Source organism: Spermophilus citellus (genome assembly GCF_964194105.1).
Source record: "Spermophilus citellus genome assembly, chromosome: 14".
Lineage (NCBI taxonomy): Eukaryota > Metazoa > Chordata > Mammalia > Rodentia > Sciuridae > Spermophilus > Spermophilus citellus.
Window position 1 is genome coordinate 103,754,737 of NC_138194.1, and position 13,543 is coordinate 103,768,279.

Below are 13,543 nucleotides of genomic sequence, written 5' to 3' on the forward strand. Positions count from 1 at the left end.
AGAAGGGGACAGTACACATGCCAGCTGCTAGTCAGATGGCACCATCTTCACAAGTCTTAAGTTCTCTACCTGTTTTAAGAACCTGGTTTCAAAGCTCTCCAAGGCCCACCCTCAGGCCAGGGGCCTGGAGCACCTGTTCAAACACTGTGCAGGCCTGCCAGCTCTGCCACAGGCAGCCGCACGGGGCACCTCGTCTTCATTGCACACGCCCCTAGGCGGCAGAGCAGATCTGAGCACACACACTAGGTACCGCCATGGTCAACCAGCCACAGCCCTGAGCTCTGGGGATGGGCCTGGGCCCAGTTCCAGCCATGACTTGTGCAGAACAGGGCCTCGACCCTCCACAACTGGGATCCTCTGCAGGGCCCACAACTCCTTCCTGGCCTAGTACAGCAGCTGCTGCCATGGCCCAGGGGTCACCCACACCTACACATATCTGGGCCCCACTCAGAGCTCCTGGACTTCAGGCCTAACTGACCTCTCTTGACCTCCCCAACCTGTCATTTGCCCCCAGAGTTACACCCTCTGGGTGCTCCAAGAAAGGCCCTGGGCAGCCCTGGGCAAACCCTTCCCCCAGCTCTCAACCTGCCCACCATGATGCAGCAGGTTGAATCCACCAGGACTGAGATCTCTGATGGGCAGGGACATAGCATAGGGTTCGGTGGCACTCTCCTGCATCCCAGCCACTTGGAGGCTGAGACTGAAGGTCGGCTTGAGCCCAGGTATTCAGGGCCAACCTGTCAAACACAGCAACAGGCCCCCTCTTAAAAATAAATAAGCAGAAGGATTTCAAGTTCAAGGCCAGCCTCAGCAACTTAGCAAGACCCTAAGCAACTTATAAATAAAAAAAACAAAATGGGGTGGGGATGTGGTTCAGTGGTTAAGTGCCCCTGGGTATAATCCATGATAATAACTAGATAAAAAAATAAATACCATTACACAGCAGCATTATCTCACATTACAGCTCTGAAACCAGGTCATTGAACCAACTTAGCAAGTCACAGTGAGCATTTTTTTTTTTAAATGAATAGGACAGGAAAAAGCAGGAAAATATCCGGCTTTGAAATGCCTGTAACTCAGCAGCGGTTACGATCCCAACATCTCTTACTCCCATCACATTGAAGAGACTGCCTAAATGACTAGGAGAAGAGAAGCAGGCTCCGCGTGGCTCCAGGACAGGGCAAGGCGGGCCCTGGCAAGAGCTAGGTGGGCAGTCACCACCCACTTCTGAGCACCTTGGCACATCAAAGATGTCTGAACATCATGAACAGGCATAAGTGAACGAGGGAGTGGGGCAAAGAACAATGAACGAGGACATTCTGAATGACAACAGTGGGGACAGAGGAAGAGATGGACAGGGAGGAGACCACTGTGGAGGAAGGTGTAGCAGTGCGGCCAAGGTGCAGCCACCCTCCCTCTGGCCACGGCACAGGTCTGGAGGGCGAGCTGGCCCAGGAACTCACCTTTGGGCAGCTCGAGGCCAATGCCCTCAGCAGGCAGGGCTGAGCAGGAGAAGGTCTTGGCCACTGCCTGCTCCACAGGTGTGAGGGCCAAGGCCTGTGGCTTGCCGGAGCCCAGGCCAGGATCAGGCGTGGCCTTCTGGAGGTCGCCCAGCTTGCGCCGCACAACAGCACGCAGGTCCCGCCACTTGTGCTTCAAGTCAACGACGTCACGGCGGCAGTAGCCCAGGGCATTCACGGCCTGCAGGATGCGGCTCCACACGCGGTACCTACGGGTGGCCTCGGCCTTCATCAGCCCTGTGCCAAACAGCAGCTGGTGGTGCTTGCTGACCTTGGACACCAGCACCTCCGTCTCCTGCAGGCAGAAGTTGGGCTTCCTCTTCTTGGCCCGGCTGGCACTGGGTCCCGCCCTCCGGCCAGGGGGCCCCACAGCAGGGTCCTTCCTCGGACCAGAGGCAGGGGGTGAGGCGGGCTCCAGGGTCCGGCGGCCCTTGGAGGCAGCGCCTAGTCCTGGAAAGGCACCAAAGCGGGTGTTTAGGTCCCTGGACCTGGCGGGGGTGGCAGCTAGGCAGAGCTCCCAGGGCGCCTCCTCTGTGGTTGCTGCTTCAGGACACAGACAGCTGCCTGCTCCTGACTACCTCCCTGCTGGGCACCCAGAGTCCTGGGTTCAAGACCCCCTAGCTTCCACTGGCCTGCCTGTCTTCCCTTCTTCTTCACCACCACGGCAGAAAGGCAGGGACAGCCACCCCTGGGCCCTGTCCATCCTGCTGGGGCTACCCCTAGGACAACCCCTGCCTGAGAACAGCCCTTGCCAGCAAAAGGCCAGAGTGCCATCTACACCTGGCCGCCTGCCAAAGCACAGCCTCATGAGCCCAGTGGGCACTGGCCTTGGCCTCCATGCCCACGTTGGAGAGAAAGCCCGATTTGCAGTACGCTCCCCTGCCACCTAGTGTGCCACAGCCCTCCCGCCCCAGCCCACCGGGGCCCCGGCCAGGCCAGCAAGCAGCACCAGAGCCTCCCTGTCTTTCCCTACCCATGAGCTTTGTCTCCAAGCTGTGGCTTCCTGGAGGCAAGGGCCCGGTCTGCTGCCAAAAAAATACCCAGCTCTGTAGGAGCAAGGGTGGGCTTCCCACAGGCAGGGGCACAGCCCCCAATGCTGGAAGACTTTCGGGGCAGATTTTTTTAGGGTACCTAAGCCCCCTCAAGAGAAGCATGCAAGACCAACAGCTCTGCCCTGCCCCCCTGGCCAGTTCCCCTAGAAGCACCAAGAAGAGGCCTCTCTGGCAGGAGGAAAGTCCACCCAGGCCCTTCTGCAGAGGCCACCATCCCTGTGCCTCCTCCACCATACACCTGCCTGAGGGCTGCACTGCCCCAAACTACCCTGGTCTTACAGACTCTGCGAGGGGGCCCATGCCTCCTGGCTCACTGTCCAGAAATGGCCCACACATACTCCAGTTCTGGCCCTTGGGACAAGGAGACCAGCCAGGAGGGGAGTATTATGGTTTGGATGTGAAGTGTCCCCCAAAAGCTTATGTGTGAGACAATGCAAGAAGATTCAGAGGAGAAATGATTGGATTGTGAGTCTTGACCCAATCAGTGAACTAATCCCTTAATGAGGATTATCTGAGTGGTAACTGGAGTGGTAGGGAGTGGGTGGAGGAGGTGGGACTTGGGGGCGTGGCCTTGGGGTATATATTTTGTATCTGGGGGATAGAAACTCTCTCTGCTTCCTGATCAACATGTGAGCTGCCTCCTTCTGCCAACTCTTCCACCATGCTGTTCCGCCTCCCCTCAAGCCCTGAGGAATGGAGCCGGCCTTCTATGGACTAAGACCTCTGTGAGCCTCTACAGTTGTTCTGGTCAGATCCTTTAGCCACAGCAGAGAAACAGCTAAGACAGGGAGGAGAGAGGGAAGGGTGCAATCTAGCTGCTCTAGGGGTGGAGGCTCCCACAGGACAAAGAACTGCACCCGGTGATCTTCAGAGACAGAGTAAGAGCAAATGCTCTGGACACCTAGGGAGAAAGGCCACAGATGCAGCCTTGGCCAATCACAGACGGGGGTGATGCCCGGACCTATGCCTAGTGTCTGAGAACCTGCTGGGCCCCCTTCCCACGCTCTCCCTGCAGGAGACACAGTCTCCACCCAGCAGTCACTGCCCAGCACGACAGCCTAGGAGGAGGTACAGACCCTCAGTGACTGGGACCACCATTTGCTCAGCAGTGGGGACCCACACTGCCCTGCCTGCGCCCCCACCATCACGCATCTCACCAAGCCGGCACCCAGCCACCCCAGCCAGGCTGCAGGGCCCATTATCTCACAGGGATCCCCCAAACACCCCTACAAGGGCTGGTCCAGTCTGCTCACCTGAATCACACAAACCTTGAACTTGGGGGTGGACAAGCCTGGGACATTTATTGTTTTAGAGTAGAATAATACAAATTACATGCAGACAATTAGGGCTAGGGCTGTAGCTCAGTGGTAGAGTGCCTACCTTGCACATGTGAGACACTAGGTTCAATCCTCAGCACCACACAAAAATAAAGATAAATACTTTTTAAAAATGCAGACAATTATGAATTTAAAAATAAATTATTTGCAACCAAGATATCCCCAGATGGGGCTAGGGCTGTAGCTCAGTAACAGAGCCACTTGCCTAGCATGTGTGAGGCACTGGGTTCAACCCTTAGAACCACATAAAAAACTAAACAATTAAAGGCATGCTGCCCATCTACAACTATAAATTAAAAAAAAAAAAAAGATATCCCCAGATAAATGTTAACCTGTTAAAATACTGTATATGGCTTTGCTTCTTTTATTTACCACATTTGTCACTAATTGTAACACATAGCAAATCACTCAAGGTCCTTCAACACTGTGGTTTATTTTAATTTTTTGCGGGGGAGGGGGGTACTAAGAATTGAACCCTCTGCAACTAAGCTACATCCTCAGCCCCTTTTTATTTTTAATTTTGAACTTACAACCCTCTTGCCTTCACTCCCAAGTGGCTGGGTCACATCGGCTGTGCCAGTGCCCCACTGCACTAAGATTTTAGTGAGGTGTCAGACTGCATTATGGACTGCCACTTGGTGGACCGCACCCCTGCACTGGTACATACAGTCTTTCTAGCTGGCACGGTGAAACCATGCTATGGCGAGCACCTCTGCCTGCCTCACTGACTGTTCCCTAAGACGGAGTCCAAGAAGAGGCTGAGAGAGGGGACATTCCGGGCGCCCCAAGCTGGCTGCTCTGGGACCAGACAGCTCAACGGAGAACAAGCCCTAAAGCTGCATAATTACGGATGGGGAAACAGGACCTGGGTGCCCAGCAGAGACTGGGTAAATGTAGCTGTCCTCACCCTGCAGGCATGTCCCTCCACAGCTGTCTCTGTCTCCCTGCTGTCCTGCCTGGAAGTAACTGGGCCTCTATAGCCAGCCCCACCGAAGCCTTCACAGGCCAACCATGGTAGAGGGGACTGCACCAAAGAGTGAGCTAAGTAAGACCCCACCAGCACCCTGACAAAGCCCCAGTGTGAAGAGTCAACGTGTCAAGACAACACCAGCCTTTTTCTGATGGAAATGAAATTACACTAGAAATCACTTTTAAAAGACATGAAAAAAAACATATGCTTAGAAATTAGTAAATCTATTTGTAAATAATTCCTGGGTCAAAGAAATCCTAATTGAAATTAGAAAATATTTAGAACTAAAAAATTTTTAAAATACTCTGTTTTTAAATGTGTGGTATTCAACTAAGTGGACCTCTTTGGAAATTTATTTATTTTAAATACTTTTATTAGGAAAGAATAAAAGCTGAGTATTGCCTATGAACAAGAAAAACATCCAATCTGCAAGTCAGAAAAAATAAAATGGCATCAATTCGAGAAAAGGGGGGGAAAATAAAGAAAATACAAGCAGAAACTATTAAATTTTGAAGCTAACATGTAGCAGAAAGATGAAGAAAGTCAGAAGTCACATCACAGAGAGATTTGTACACCTATTTCAAAGAGGAAAACGGGAAGGCGAACACACTGTCAGGAGTGAAGGGGACATCACTCGGACACTGACAACCTGCGTCAAACAAGGGCGACTGGCCACTGCATGCCTCCTGGGGCCCTGGCTACACAGGAAGCAACTCACTCAACCTGGACCCCAGGTGGCCCAGCGCAGGGGCCAACTCGCCTGCTACCTTCAGATGGTGCTGAGCCCAGAGCAGGCTATTTGGAGTCTGCACTCCAGCCCACACAGGGTGCTGCCCACGTGGCACCTGGCCAGGACAAGCTCTGTGCACATTCCTTCCACTTCAATACACGGGAACATCTGGATGAACCAGATGCTTTTCCAGAAATGCCACTTAACAAAATGATCCAAGGAGAAACAAAAACCTGAACAGATTTTTACTACAAGAGAACTTAACAGGAAGTCAGAACTCCTACAAACAAAACCAGTCTCCCAGCAAAATCCCAGAAACACACAGTCCTATGTGCCCACAAATTCACAGGAATACATGAGGGTTGTGACTCGGGACGGTTCGGCCCGACTTTTCACTGTAAGTGGGAAAGCAGTTACTAGAAATCAAGGTCTTTTCCTGGGCTGGTGACACACAGGGGACCCTCCCCTGCAATGCTGGGCAGATCCAGGCAATCCCACGATCACCAAGGAAGCTACCACAACTCCACAGGTTGCTGCGCTGCCACAGCCTTCTGGACACCATGCCTTGAGGTCCTGCACCTGGTGTCTGCAGACGCCAGTCTCCGTGCATCGGGAGTCAACGCTTCATTAAGACAGCCTTGGTGTGAGGCCATCTGCTCCCAGCTGTAGGTACTGCAGGGTCCTGAGCACCTCAGGGAGACTGGGCACGCCAGGGAGGAACACCAGCACATTCAAGCTCATGATGGCTCATGTGGGCAGGACCCTTCGTAAGTCAGGGCACCATCTGCAGTCACCAATTCCATCAAACCTCGGAGAGAGGCTCCAGCTAGCTCAGGAAGGGAAGAAAACAAACAGGATGAAGCCAGGGACAGGAAGAGACAATGGCGTCATCTTACAGGAAACTGAGGAGATGCCGCGGACAAGTCACGGCCATTAGGGAGAGGAGTTTAGCAGAAGCTGTATGCAGAACAGTGGGCAGAGGTCGGCCACACTCCACAGCAGCCTGCTCCCTCCAGCAAACAGACCTCGAGGCAAAAGAAATCGAGATGGAGGCACCCAGGTGATCATGGGCTCAGAAGGCACACAGAAGTGTCACAAGAACAGCCATGGGAGAGCTCAGTGACCCAGCATCGAGGCTGAGACACGCTGCAGCGCTGGAACCCTGTCACTGGGGACAACTAGATGTTCAGGCCAGGTGACCAGAAGCCTGACTCATCAGGATTCGGGAGGGTACAGACAAGCTCAGCCGGGCAGGAGTGGGGGGTAGCAACAGAGAATACAGAAGGCTGCCCTGGGGGTAGACACATCACCATGTCTACTTTTGTAGGTTTGAAAGTATCCATGTTTAAAAAGTTAAAAGAGCAAAACATTTAAATTAAGTAAAATCTCTGGACGCTGCTTTTTAAAATAACAACTGTATATGTACACCAGCAACAAACATTTGGAGAAGTGTCATACTCTGAAGAGTGCCACCGAAAATAGCAGCCAAATAGCAGCAGGTTTTTGTTGTTCTTCTTCTGTTGAAACAAATCTAAGATATGTAAATCTTCATGGAGAAAATGACAAGGCTCTGTCAAAAGACGTGAAAGAAGACCACACATCCAAAGACGACACGCCGTGGGCTCAGGGTAGGAGGTCCCCGTGCAGGCTCGTGCCTCGGCAGGCGGACCCAGAGCCAGCCAGCCAAACCCAGGAATGTGACACACTGATTCTCAACTTCATGTTCAATAACAGAAAGCCCAAAATACATAAGGCATTTCTATACTGCAATGAGAAGGGCGACCTGCCCTGGAAAACAGAGAATTACGAGAAAGCTACAAAAATCAAAACGGATCTAACACCAGGATAGAAACTGACCGAGAGGCCCCAAGGGGCACTGGCTCTCCTTGGCCAGCGCTGCAGGTCTGCAGAAAAAGGCAGAATACACGGTCTGCACCATTTGCTGCTCAACTCGTGGAAAAACGTTAGAGTCCCTCTCCCTGCTCACACGACCTCACGCCATCAACGAGGTCACTTTCCTGGAGAACACAAAGGCACATCATTAAACCAACTGACAGGAGAGTGGTGTGGGCGAGAGGAGTGGGAATTCCTGCCCACAGCAGGCACGACCCACGGGGGTGTCCACAACACGTCATTGAGGGTTTCCGTCCCCAACACAGAGGAAATGTAGAAGAACAAGACAAATCCAAGATAAAAACAAGAGCAATGAGCTACAGGAAAGACCTCAGGGCCCAGTAAACACGAAAGGTCACCCACCGGATCTAGGAAAACAGACTGAGGCCAGACAGACCGCCTCACACCCACATGCGTGAAGTGGCAACAGCCTGGCAACATCCCTGCCCAACACCATTTGGTGCTGACAAAGACATGGAGTGGGGCCGGAGGAAGAGGGTGGGCGGCATGAGAAGAGCAGGCGCACAGGAACCCCGCAGGACTGCGACCCTCGTTCCACCCGAAGACTCTGGCCACTGTCTGTGCTGGCATGGAAAGGGAAGCAACCTGGGCGTCCCTCAGACATGGAGCTGGCAGAGATGCCACAGTGCACTGTGGAGCTGCATGCAGAGCACCGGGAGAATGAGCCCAAGGAGCCCTGGCCGTGCCTTTGGCCTCAGGAACAAAATGCAGAGGAGAAGTAAGTCCCAGAACTACACGAATCCCACTCGATAAGGCCCAAAGCCATTTCGAAACCAGCACTAAGGAAACAGAGCAACACGCACAGGCCTCGGGGCCGGAGGGAGGGAGGCGGGCTGAAAGGGCATGTGCTGATCTGTAGCCCAGGATCGATGAATTCTGCACCTGAAGCACGAGCGTGCACCGCACACAGGGCCCTGAGAACACATGCAAACCAAGGGCCCAGAAAGGCGCTCGCCCTGCACCCTGCCGAGAACCCTGAGGGCTATCCCAGCCCCGAGGAAGGAGGCATTGATGGGACACTGTCCTGCTGCCCTTCCACCCACATCTCTCACTGCCACCCTGCCAGGCTCCAGTTGATGGCTCATAGACTGTCCCCATTCCAAGGCTCCCTCACCTCCTCGGCTCAAGCAGCCCTGGCTAGCCAGCCCAGTCTTGCTCTTCACACAGTTCACGGCACCCAGGTGAGGTGGTCTCAGAAACTCTCCCAGGCAGAATGTGACCCTAGGGCATGGGGCTCACCTGCTTCCTCTCCCCCATGCCTCCAGCTCCTAGAACACAGCCTGGCACACAACACCCAGCAGTGGAGAAGAGGAGGCTGAGGGTGGAGGAGCCTGGGCAGCTGCTGTTCTGTGGGAAGAGGAAGGGGAGGTCCTGTAGGGCAGTGGCCCCATGAGGAAGAGGGAGGTGGCCACTTCTGATGAGGTCTGGGACCCTCACCCTTCCTGCACCATCCACTTCCCACCACAAGTGAGAAAAACACCAGCCCCACTCTCTGCTAGAGACGCAGAGCTAAAAGTCAATGGCAAGACCAGTGGTGGCCCACGCCTGGCCTCCTGCTCTGAACAGGCAGCCTGGGGAACTGAGCCCTGGCCAGGAGCCTGGAGGGCCACAGAGAAGAGAGTCCCCAACCCACAGAGAAGCCCCCACCTGAAGCTCAGTGGAGTCAGGCCCAACACACGTAGGCTTGCAGTAGCCGCTAGGCTGAACCCATGGCCTGGCCCAGAGCTGGGGGAGGTGAGCAGAGAGCTCAGGCACCCCAAATTCCATGTCTTTCCTCACCTCAAGATGGCAGCTCATGAGGCTGCCCTACACCAGAGACTGCAGCCGGACGAGCCTGGCAGCCAGGGCGTGCCTAACAAGGGAGCCAGGGGTGCCTTACAGGTCACACCCACATGTATAAAACTGGCAACAGCCTGGCAAACAGCCAGCTCTACAGGGGGCTGAACAGGGAGGTGGCCATGAGGCCCAAGGTGGGGCCCAGTGCAGGGGACGGGACCTAGAGCTCAGTGACGCACACAGGCAGGGCTCTGGCACTCAGAAGTGTCAGGGTAGATCTCAGTCCTGCCCTACACCAGCTGCACAGCCCCAGGGAGTTGTCGTCCCCCGAGTGGGGGCTCAGTTTTCTTCTCCACATGCTACACAAATGGTCACCTGCTCCGCAGCAGCATCAAGAAGGCTGGATGTCATCATTCACGCGCTCAGCCACGACCAGACCCCTGGGCACCATCGACAGTTCAGCACTGAGCGCCAGCTCCTCACCCCACAGGAAGGCTGACCCCACAGTCTGCCCCCACACAGGACAGCCCCTCAGTCTGTACACTCCCCTGCATCTGGAGCTCATCAGCCACAGCAGTCTCTGGTCACGAGCCACACTCCTCAGGGAACACGACATGGAGAAGACCTGCCCACTGTCACCATGCCCACCCATCCTAGGTGCCAGCTGTGTGTCTTTACCTGGAGGCTGACAGCCTTGCCTTGAGGATCCCCTGAAAGGGCCACGGGTCCCCAGGCCACCTCCGCTGGTGATTGACCCATACGACATCTTCTCACAGCAGAAAGGGCAGGCAGCGTCCTCAAGAGCTGGAAGAAACACAAAAACTGGGGAGGGAAAGAAGAAAAAGAGAAGGGGTTAAATCCAGATCCAAGGTGGAGAGGGGCTTCATGCCCATCGTGAGCCTGGGTCCTCTGTGTCTTTTTCCAGCTGAACCCTTGGATTCACGGCAGCCTCCAGGGAGTGGCTCCACCAAGCCCCTGAGAGCAGCCACTTACCCCATGGAAACACGGCCCTGGGGAAGACACGCCCGCGCTCTCCCTGCAGAAGTCCCATGGGAGCTCTACTCCCCTATTCCCACTCCACCAAGTTTCTGGGTGGCTGGCTTTCCCCTGGCTTGCCCGCATGGATTGGTGCTGCCCAGGAGCTGAGGCCGCCGGCGCATCTCTGCCTCCAACACCGTCTGCCTGAGCGGCCCCTAGTGGATGGCAAAGCAGGGTCAGGCTGCAGAGGGGATCTGACCAGCCATTTGTTAACCTGTGCCACTCTCCATAAGCCACTGATCCCTCTGGGCCTCAGTTTCTTCCTCTCTAAAATTAGGGCAGTGAAAGTACCTACTCCCCAGGTTTGTTAGGAGCCATGGCACACATGACATGCTCAGGGCACCCAGCTCTCAACTCCACAGTGACACCAGCCACCCAGTGGCTTGGCACCCTGCCTCCAAACCAAGCCATGACCAGGGGCCATGAGATACTCTCTGGCTGGACGCGGCCAGAGCAGCGCCTCCAGGCTCCCAGACCCTAAGGTGGTCCCTGTGCATGCCTCCCCGGGGGACGCCCCAGCCCTCCAGATCCAGCTTGTCACTTGTCACGCCTGCAGTCTGGCCAGCCTCAGTTCTGAAGACCCTACAGTGACCACCCACAAACCATGCAGCCCTGCAGGAAGAGGGGGTCTGGAGCAGAGGGAGCTAGGTGCACAGAGGGTCAGAAGCAAGCCTGAGTCCCAGCACCTGAGGAAGGCCAGCATGCCCCTGCATCACCAAGGAGTCCACCTGGGATCAGCTCCTGGGCATGGTCGCACTGTCATCCACCAAAGCAGTGGCAGCAGGGACTCCAAGCATCCTGGTCTCAGGCCCCAGGACACTGCTAAGAATCACTGAGGACCAAAGAGCTTTAGTTTATGTGGAGTCTATCCATAGGTATTTACTCGTCTGAAATTAAACAGACTTTTCAGTTGTTTGTTAATTCATTTTGAAATAACATTGGTTAACCAATTATCCTAACCTAAATATTTTTGTGGAAAATGACTACAGTTTTCAAAGCACAGCACCTCAGTGAGAGCTACCTGGGTTCATGTCAGTCTCTAGGCAGGCTCGGCCACACACCTGGGTCTGGGGCAAGCTGCATCCTCATACTGATCTGGTCGCTGGGCATAAAGAAATCTAGCTATGCAGGAGATACAGTTGGCAGAGGGACCCTGCAAGCCCCAGGGAACCCTGGGGACCTGCCTGAGGCCTTGTGCCCTGTGGGCGGGGAGTAGGGCTCAGGGACTGGCTCGGGGAAGAGGCTGTGGAGGTCTACTGGCCCAGAGGGGCTTAAGGAGCCCAGGGGCTCCATGTTAGATCTGGTCATGTGAGGCAGACCTCAGCCCTCGAGGAGGCCTCCACAGCAGGGCCTCCTAGGGGGACCTAGGTGGGTACAGCAAGGACACAAGGGGACCCAACTTGAAGAAGAGAGAAACTCTTCAGAAAAGAAACAGTAGAGAGCTGACAGTTAACGGACAGCACTCCCACACACAGCACCAGCACTCATCTGAGTCCACCACCTTCACAGGCTCAAGCCCTGTGAGATGGCAAGGTCACCTTTGCCTTGCAGGGTGTGGAAACGAAGGCCCAGAGACATGGGATAACTTGCCCAAGGTCACACAGCTGGTAACTGGAGGAGACAGGCTTCAGAGCCAGGCAGTCTGGCTGCAGTGCCCAGACACAACTGCACTGTCCCCCACCCCCCGAGGAAGAAGCCCAGATAACAAAGGCCCCACAGTCCCATGGAGACTTGAGGACTTCAGGATGTACTCCATAAAAACCAGGGGTCATCTAAGGAAGGAAGTCAGCTGGGACTGCCTAAACCAGAGGCAGGAAAGGGAACCAGGACTGCGGCTGAACAAGGTGGGCAACCCACTGACCATGCCCCATAGAAGGTTCTGGACAGACTTGCTCATGAAGATGAGACAACAAACCACTGACATGAAGAAACATGAGGCAGAGTGGAAGAGGGTTCTATGTCTAGGACTCAAGCATAGAAGGCAATCAGGAACCCAGGGAAACCAGAAAGGCAGGCAGGAGATGAGAAGTGGCGTGGCATGTGCACAGTATGCTTGGATGCCACCAGCGTAACATGTGCAGGTGTGTGCGTGTATACACACACGTGTGCATGAGTGCCTGAGGGGGTGTGCGTGCCTGTAACTATACACATGGGTGTGAAAAGAGACTTCAATCTCCACATCTTGCAAGTCAATATAATGCCTAAATGCTTTTTAAAAATCAAGTAGCAATGCAGCATTTAGAGAAAAGATAAACATCAAAAGAATCTACTCTCAGAATCAGACGTACTCGGCTCTGGGGAGGGCAAAAGAGGAGCACCAGGGATTGCTGTTTTTCTTAATTAATCTTGTAGAATGCATTTACTCTCTAAACTATATGCATGTACAACTTTAGAGTACTAAAGATCATTTGCAAGATTCCAGTGAAACATCACGCAGACAAATTTGCCTGGAGATGAGGTGGAGGGCTGCTGGGGGCTCCCTTAGCAGACAGGAGTCAGGCAGAACCCAATGCTGTGCTCAAGCCCTTGGAAGATGCCCCAGAGCCCCTCACTTTGCCATGCACACCATCCCACAGATATGCCCCGCATGCCCACTGGGCTCCAGGCACTGTCACAATATGTGCAGTGCAGGCCTGCCTGGCCCAGGAACACACATCCTGGCATCAGCCCAACCAGCCTGAGAACTCCAAAAGGGCCTCCCGCAAGCTTGGGGAGCTAGAGCCCCAGACAGGGAAGTCCAGCAGCTCAGGAGGCTCTGAGCTCAAAGGGCACTCTCGCCCGTGAGGGCATCTGGACACTCCTAAGAATGACAGACAGCAGTGGCCAGAAGTGACGGACATGAGTTGAGCTGGTGGGGAATGGGTCTCCTACTGCTCCAGTACCAAGAATGGACTGCTGGCGGGACACCAGTGGGACTGCTGCTGGGGCTGGGCTCTGGGGGGCAGAGCAGTGGAGCTAGCAAAGGGCTGGCAGAACCCAGGGAGGGAGGAAGGAGGACAAGCCCCGGGTTCCTTCCCGCTGAGAAAGCAGGTGGGCTGTGCTGTGCCCTCCCCACTCCAGAAAAGAAGGGGCAGCTGTTTATGCTCGAAGGACCCCAAGGAGCTCAGCAGATGACTGAAGCCCTGGGTGGGCTGGACAGAGACGGGGTCTGCTGTGTGAATTCCTATGGAGACATCCTGGAAGAGAAGCTGCCGCAGGGTCAACAC

The 13,543-nt window shown here is 54.6% G+C and overlaps 1 protein-coding gene across 5 annotated transcripts in view; it reads right to left on the minus strand.

Moving 5' to 3' along the window:
• TSNARE1 (t-SNARE domain containing 1) overlaps nt 1-13,543 on the minus strand; it is a 113,067-nt gene that overhangs the window by 59,003 nt on the left and 40,521 nt on the right. For 4 of the 5 annotated variants that reach the window (XM_081266748.1, XM_081266747.1, XM_081266746.1 and 1 more), the window contains exons 2-3: nt 9,978-10,121; nt 1,464-1,970 (exon numbers count right to left, since the gene is read on the minus strand). In XM_081266748.1, the coding sequence (XP_081122874.1) occupies nt 1,464-1,970; nt 9,978-10,121 (651 nt within the window). The remainder of the gene's footprint in view (nt 1-1,463; nt 1,971-9,977; nt 10,122-13,543) is intronic. The other variant, XM_081266750.1, reaches the window with a different exon arrangement.